General features: G+C 37.5%; 1 protein-coding gene across 1 annotated transcript in view; it reads right to left on the bottom strand.

Annotated features, from left to right (window-relative positions):
• Positions 1 to 8,521, bottom strand: part of JMY (junction mediating and regulatory protein, p53 cofactor) — a 163,975-nt gene that overhangs the window by 13,337 nt on the left and 142,117 nt on the right. The window contains exons 9-11 of the mRNA XM_019518250.1: positions 6,315 to 6,410; positions 4,535 to 5,093; positions 1,118 to 1,428 (exon numbers count right to left, since the gene is read on the bottom strand). Of these exons, the coding sequence (XP_019373795.1) occupies positions 1,121 to 1,428; positions 4,535 to 5,093; positions 6,315 to 6,410 (963 nt within the window). The 3' untranslated portion in view covers positions 1,118 to 1,120. The remainder of the gene's footprint in view (positions 1 to 1,117; positions 1,429 to 4,534; positions 5,094 to 6,314; positions 6,411 to 8,521) is intronic.

Here is an 8,521-nt window from a genome sequence, read left to right as displayed (position 1 = left end):
TGTGAGTTCAGACATAGCTGACCTACAGCTTTCAGAAACAGGGACATTTTCCCAAACAAACAACATAGGCTGCCTGAGCTCTCCTATGTGAACAAGTACAGCTAGCCTTATTAGTTAACAGCATATCCTTAAACAGCTGCAAGACTGCTTGGTTAGACAACACCATCTAACCCATAACTCCTTCTGCATGAAAATGTCTCTTTTGCTGCCCACTATATATATGGTTTGAATTTGATATATATTTATAGCATTTCCCCCTTCCCCCCCTCCAAAACAGCCATGTCCTAGCTGTAGAAGAGAACTACTACAGTACAGTATTGCAGTTCAGGACAGAGACATTTGAGAAATATTTCAATGTCTTTACACTACCATATCAGCCTTGATTTTGAAGACTAAAATCCCTAGGCAATTTCTGTTCTGTCTGCGAACTCATTAAATAGCTAGCTGAAATCTAATGTTAGCACTTACATCACATCAAACTACAGTGCCTGGAAGTTTGTGAGGGGGGGATATGATTAACAGAGGTGTAAATTACACTGGCTTATTTACTGTTTATGATCTAGGAATTAATCAGACCCTTCACAGATCTGAAAGAAACCATCAAAAAAACAGCCACACACAAGACTTCAGTATGCTTAGGAGTCATATCTAATCTTCTTTGACTTAGAATTATTCAGCCCAAAGTTAGAAGCACCCTGTATTTTTACAAGTCAGAGGCAATTATTAGAAGATATCTGAAAGGTAGGAATATATTAAAGATTGATTGTATGGCTTTATTATTTATGAAAGGTCCTTTCAATTTTGGAAGGTACACAGTCTCTCTAAAACATGCTATACCAAATTGTAGCTTGCTGGGGGGACAATTTCTGTCATCAGCTCAACAAGACGACAAGCTATCATGTGGCAAGAGGCAAGAGGCCAGGAAAATATTTATCTCACTATAAACGTAAATCCCTTTCAAATGTCAGTAGTTCAAAAGTCCAATATAGACTCTTTTACCAGCCTGCATATCAAGGACAGTTAGTCAAATATCTACTAAGCATCCAAGATTGCAAACCACAACATTTAGCAGGTATTTTACACAAAGTGCTTAAAAAGATATAATTAGGAACATTACAGGTTAGTTTTCCCAGTCTGTGCAAGGCAAACTTTCCTCCTCATCTTCCGACTCTGGTGATGCTTCCTTAATTCTTCGAAGTGCTTCATGGATGCTACGTGTCAGAGGATCAGTGTCAGGCAGAACCATAAAAGATTCACGCAAAACATCCTTTTGCACCTTCTTCAGCTTCACTCCTTTCCTTATCTGTGCCAAGATGTTATTGCTATCATCTTCATCAGGGAAAGGAGGGAGACTTCTCTGCTCCACTTTTCTTAGGTGAAAACTACCACGCTTCAAGGAAGCCAGCACCTCATCCATAGGGGAACTCACTACAGTAGACAAAAACATGGCCAGTGTTAATCTTAATGTATTTACTCATACCAGCATCTTCATTTTTATATCTTCAGTTATACCAAGCAATAAGATGATGCCATTTCCTAGGTAATTTTAAACCCTAAATAAATCTCAATACCATAGATACTATGAGATAACTGTTAATTGTTTCCATCTTTGAGTGCATTTCCCCCATTGCCACATATAAAATTGATGGAATGACAAAGTATATTCCAAATTTGTATGTATATGGATTTCCAATATTAAAAAAGTAACTAAGACTGAAAAAAGGGAGCAACAATATTACATGGTAACAAACTATTGACAATCTGGAGAAAATGGTATTTAAAAAAAATGCAGAACTGTGTTGCTCCAGCAGTATTCAGTTGTTCCAAATTATTTTAGCATTTAACAGTCTTACATAAATTTTGGTTTTATCAGAATGGCATGGCTAGAGTGCTCCTGCTATACTTGTCATACTATGTTGATGAGTGAAAATGTCACCAGAAAAAATGCTTTTTTATTTTTTTTGGTAGAAGTGCATGAAAAAAAGTTGTTGTATATAAAAGTTTAAGTCTATATAAGCCTGTTGAGTACAAGCATGTACCATGAATCAAGACCTTTCCTATGAAATCCCAGATAGTCTAGTTGTAATGGGGCAATCTGGCCAACACCTCATGCTCTTGAAAATCTGATCCTCATGTTCACATTAAATAACTGCATTTGTACACTGGTTTGCATCCATGGTCAAGGTGTTTTCCAAAAAATGGGGAACTGCTACCCTCCCTCTTTTACAGATGGAGTAAGGAATGCACATGTTGTTTGAAACTAACCAAAGCAAGTTCACCTAGTGGGTCCATGGAAATTGGAAACAGAATACGTCTCCAAACTAAGCCCTATTTACAATTTATTAAACCTCAGTTGCCCACTAAGTTTAGATTGGTATAACTAACTATGCACTGAGATTTATCTGCAGAATTAGTTTGCAGCTTTAATTCTGAATACGTTTGGCTGGGTTTTTTTAAAAGAGCAAAAAGTAATCACATAAGCGAGTGTACACTTAAAACTATCTTAACAGTTTGATCAAAACAACTTATATGATGAAACCCACCTTTAAAATAAATATATTTTTTAATACACTGCAATTTTTTGTGTGCATACCAAGTTGCTTACAGGCATCAAAATGTTGAGGACACTCTCCAAAAAAATCAGAGGGGATAAAACAAAACACTAAAAATCTCCCTGATGTACTTCAACTGGCCCAAAGTTTCTTCTTTAGCTTCATACTCAACATAAGAAATTTCAGATGAAAAGAATGTTTGAGAGCCAAACCTAAAGAGAGGTTGTCAAAACGAGATGAATTTACATAAATAATTAACTGCAATAAGTCAGTGTAATTCCATGGTATCACTTAACAAGTGCCGCTATATTCTTCATTTCATGGATTTCGTAATCTTTAACACCATCAGTGAAAACCAGAAACCTGGAGAGTAGGCACTATTCCACCTGGGCACAAGCTGACTGGTAAACATCAATGCCCTGCCAATGCTGATGGGAAGCTGTGCAGATGTACAGAACTGCATGTGCAAAGTTTCTTCAGGACTGGGACTTTGTGCCTACAGCAGCAGAGTTGAAGTGAATGTCTTTTCATGTTGACTTCACTACCCATCTAAGAATCCTAAAAGACAACTTGTGTGATACGCCCATGCTCTTTACAGTTTGCCTGGTACAGAGTACCACCTTCAGCCATTGTAAAGAGGTCTGATTGACAATATTTTTAAATGTTGGAACAATTATGCAAGTGATTAAAAATTTGCTTCCAACTTTGTAAACTGTCAGACATGCATGTTTGCATTCAGACCTCACTCACAGAGTTATGGAATTCATAGGTTTTTGGACAAAGATCTGGGGAACACTTAAAAAATGTTTTTAATGATTCAAAAACTGATTCCTGGATCTTCCTGGGTCACTCACCACAAAGAAGTTCAAATAACATTTATTTTGAACAGGGAATGATGGAGCAAAAAGGAAGGCTAAAAAGACTGGGGTTCCCATAATGCTTCCATGAATGAGGACCTTCCATTATTTATGGCTCTGTTTATAGCTCTGGGCCTGTCTACAATTAAGGATAATTAAAATCACAATACTTGCGCAAAGCAAAGAAAACAAAGGTCATTAAATGAAAGGTCATGATAATATAGAAAACAAAGGTCATTAAATGAAAAAGTACCAAGAGGAAAATCCTATATCCACTGTACCCACACACCTGATGGCCAAGGTTCCTGTCCAAATTGGTAAGGAAAGATGATTTTCCATGCTTTTCAAGGAAACAAAGAAAACCAAGCATCGACATTTTAAAGCCACCTGTGTTTTTAAACTGCTGATAAGTAGCCTGTGGTAGTTTATTCAAGGCTGCCAGTACCAACTAGGTTGATGTAGAAGGAAGTAAATACATAGAGAGGACACATCACAGATAAGGTAAGTGTTAAATATTAAATTTGTTTGCACACAGTTAAAAAAAGCTGGACTGAATAAAATATATATGCTTTACCGCCAAAGCTTTCTATGCACTTCATTATCTGTTTTTGCAGATGTGGAAACTGAGGCACAGAGGTGGAAACAACTTGCCAAAAGTCACCCAGAAGGCTACTGACAAAACCACAAAGTAAGCCTGATCTTCCAAATCCCAGCCCAGGACTCCATCCAGTAGTATACAACTGAAACACCTGAGCAAAAATTGCAAATTGTATCTGAGGATATGTGGGATTAGAGAAGAGAGTAGAAGTGGCAGGGACTTCCTGGATCACTGAGTCCAGTCCCCGACTAAGGCAAAAAAAATGCATCATGCTTGAACCATTAATAAACTTGTAATCTTTTTCAGTCTATACTGTATAACTGCTGCACACAACAGTGAAAGTTCCCATAATTTGAACGGGTGCATTTTTTAGTCTAGGGAGCTATGCCAAGTGTTGCATTACTTTTTTATACAGAAATATAACACACCTACTTCTCTAGAGCATTCCCAAAGAGGGGAACTAGCCAACTGGTAATATATTACTTAAACGCTAATTACAGTTAAATAAATATAAATACAAATATTACCTCTTCTCCTCTGCAAACCTTCTAAATCGCCTGTCTTCTTTAGTTTCTTCTTGGCACTGACTAACTGACTGCTATCAAAAAGATGTGCTGATGGGATACTGACAGACTGTGGGACTTCTTTACCCTCACTTTCCTGTTTAATGAGGCTGTCACATTTTCCTGAGGATTCTGTGGCATCTTCCTTGGTAGGCAGAGGTGGTGGTGGTGGTGGTGGTGGTGGTGGAGGCAGAGGAGGAGGAAATGATACAACAGTAACAGTATCTGGCTGAGGGTCATTACTGGCAAGAAGTGGAAAAGTACTAGCATGAGACAGTTCAGAGGTAACACCATTAGGAGGTAATGAAACATCTTCAAGTTGTTCTAAACTCCTGGGCTCCTGGGTTTGTAAAGGCTGGGTCGCTTTTCCCGATTCTGTCTCTTCAGTTTTCTCTTGGGTTTGGGAAGTTTCTGGCAGAGATCGAGGTTCATCTGTGGAGGGTATTGAGCTAGCTGAACTTTTCCTTTTTGCGTGAGCCAGTCGCAGTCTGGTTGATTTAAGTATAACTTGCCCAGGGTACCGCTAAAAGGAAAAACATTATTTAAGATTATGTGAGTGTATGCAATGTGCTATTCTAGATGCTGACAATGAACCGATCAGGGCTTTAACTTTTCTGATCATTACTGTATTGCAAAGGAATCACATCCAAGAGCTATTATGCTGTACATTTTCAATGTAAAAACATTCCAATAATGTAACATTCCAGTACATGGCAGCCTAGTGATGACCTCTGACATTAACATAGTGTAAGCATCATAATTTGCAATATAAACCCATCACTCTGTCTACTCCAAATGATATTTAGCAAACACTAAAATCCCCTTCCTCTCCAGATATGCAGACTAGATGTATACAGATGGCAAGAGTAATGCATTTGGGAAGTGGGAGGAGTAAAATGTAAATAAGGACTACCTAGGAAAACAGCAGTTAATATTTTCCAATAGTTCTGTTCTGACCCTCCAAACACCTAAGTTTTCTTTCAGAATATAGTTTCAAAGCAATTTCAAACTGGCTCCTAAATCTGCATCTACCACGTCATTGAAATCTACAGCTATGTATAAAAAGGTTGTGGATTAAATTAAACGCCGATTTTAAGACACACAAGGGAGATTTGCCATCCAACAGGTGAAACAGGCACTAGCCCTAGATGTCTTGCAGGCGTGCAAGCCCTTTAGGTGTACACTACTATTTTTTAATAGCACAAAACTAAAAGGATCTAGACAGTAATGGAAATTTTCTTAATTTTACTGCTTGTTCTAATTTTATTGCTTGGTTATATAGACTAGCAACAGCTAGAAGCATTTTTGTATTCAGCCCCTCTGTCTGTATCTGTCTGGTGTCTTTTCTCTGATACTTTGACTTCAAACTCCCTTAGGAAAGAATTTTCAGGCATTATAAATTGGAGGGAGGAGTGAAATGATCCAATATATATGGAAAATGGCATATGGTTTGTACTTCTGTAAAAGAAACACTGCAAACTTCATTTAAAGTTCTTCATTAGCTATAAGAAATGAGAAGAGGAAGTACATTTACCATATCTTGTCCTAAATCCTAGAATGCAGGGAATTTTAATTCCTATTCTCCAATGAATGCTTAAGTATTTAATGAAGAATATTAGATACTACACAAAGCTATTACAAGAATGTAATTTAAAGAAGAAATAAAGAAGTGGTGAAAAAGAATAGTCACTTTTCTTTCATTACCAGTTTAAAATGTGAAGATTAGTCATTTTTCTTTCATTACCTGTTTAAATGTGCGAAGCCTGTCCAGTGTTTTTTGTCGCTCCTGACTAACCCAAGAACTTTTTCTTTCCTCTTCATCTTGCAGTTGATCTCGCTTCTGAGAAGGGACATAAAAACATGCCAATTAGTTTTACAGTGCAACACTTAATATTGTACACATTTGCATCTGGATAACAACTATGCCAGTAATTCAGCAATTCTGAATGACTTGACAAGTATGATGCCAAATAAACTTTTTTATAAACTTGGAAACCAGCCTTACCTCTTTGTTGCTCATTTATAAGACTACTCTGCATTCCACATTTTGCAGCGTTAGATAACATAACACATGTCCCTTATTTACTGATACTATAATTATGAACTTAGAAAATAATCCCTAAAAAGATACTGAAATGACTGAGATGGTTTACCTTAGAAACATGACAGAGATGGACATGATAACCAATACTGAATTTACAAAATGGTACACAGTAGATCGATATGGAACCTTATTCAATTTATGACAGCCCCCTAATGGCACAAGGGGGGCAGTCATAAATTTGAAGGCTGCAAATTCAGAACTGTTCAAGGGAAGTACTTTTTCCACACAGTACAGTCAGAACATAAGACTAGTAACCACAAAGTATTGTTGAGACCAAGAGTTTAGCAGGATTCAGATAAAGATGAAGCTATGCCTAAAAGGAATACTCATGTTTTAATACTAAAACCCAGCACTTTGGAAGGTATATAAACCTTTACATTTCAGAGCATAAATCAACCTCCAATTTCTGGGAGATAGTGGGATGTTTTCCCTGGGTACTGGTTATCCAATAACAGCCTACTTCAGGTTTCCATCTTCTGAAGCAGTTGCCACTGCTCAGTGTTGGAGGTAAGTGGACTTAAGGGGATGATTTCATTCAGATTGTGTGATCAATTAATGCAATAGGACTAGCCAAAGTTAAACTAAAAATGTAAATAACTGAATACCAAAGTATACTTAGGTTCCTGTGCCTGAAAACATACTACTTGTAAAATAAGGAATTAGCCCACCTGGGAGATTCTTTTAAAACAGAGTCAAAGGTTCATTAACAAGAGCCTCATTTTCAAACATATTTATTCTGCTACAAGATAAACCTAAAAACTGTCTTTGTACACATCACATCATTCAATAAAAAACCTATTCTTTATATTCTTTGACTCAAGAAGTCCACATCAGAGAAAGTTAGAGTGCAGGCAATTGCTGAAAAAGAACAACAAATGGCCCCTCCACTTGTATTACACAATTAACTGGTTAACTACACAATTAATTTAGACCAGCTACACATGCAAAATAACTATCAAGCTACGAAAGGGTCCATCCAGCTATAAAGTTAAGAGCTGGAAAATGTGTAATAACTTTAGAGCTGGTTTCTATCCAGCTTTAATTGTAGCAAGGTCTATGCCCCTGCAGGACTCACAGCTGCAGGAGCCTGCTATTTGACAGAGCAGGGGGAGCCCAGGATGGGGACCCTGGGATCCCCCTGTGCCAGCAATAAGCCATGATAAGATCCGATGCTGGATCCCACAATCACCTGTCATGCACGCGTGGCATGGCAGGCAGCACAGCTGTGTGGATCATGCATCTGATCCTATCATGTCTTTACCAGAATGTCTAGTGGGACCCAGTGTGTGGCAAGATGTGCACAGTGTATGCCAGTATTATCCCTGCTTCACACATGCCAATAGTTCCTCACTTACATATATTTATAACTGAATTTTACTTTTAAGGGGGAAAAATAATCAAACAATAGATGGCGTTATTATAAGTACACTGATATGCACTCAACCTATAAATCAAAATACCATGCGTTATGCTGGGAAAACTGAATCACTTTTTTGGTATATTAAATAATTATTGTGCAGTCCAGTTTGAGATACAGTAAGTTCCCTTTCAAATAAACTATTTGCACTGACAAATCTGATGAACATACATACAGCAGTATTTACATGAGAAAAAGTGGCAGTTTGATGGACCCTCAATCCTAAACCGATCCCCTAATTCTAAGGTGGAAGCAGTATTCGCCTGCCACATGCAAAGAAAACTCAAATACCATTTTATTTATAAAACAATTATAGAAGCTAGCAGTACCATTTTATTCAGGTTTTCTGACACTTCTCATTATAAAGCTCTGTTTTCAGTTGATTATATTTGCTAAACTTCAGCCATTCTGACTGATTGGGGGGGGGGGG

This window comes from Gavialis gangeticus, unplaced genomic scaffold, assembly GCF_001723915.1.
Source record: "Gavialis gangeticus isolate Ggan-Ray unplaced genomic scaffold, GavGan_comp1, whole genome shotgun sequence".
Lineage (NCBI taxonomy): Eukaryota > Metazoa > Chordata > Crocodylia > Gavialidae > Gavialis > Gavialis gangeticus.
Note: the sequence above shows the minus strand (reverse complement) of the source record. Positions and strands in the feature narration are given on the sequence as shown.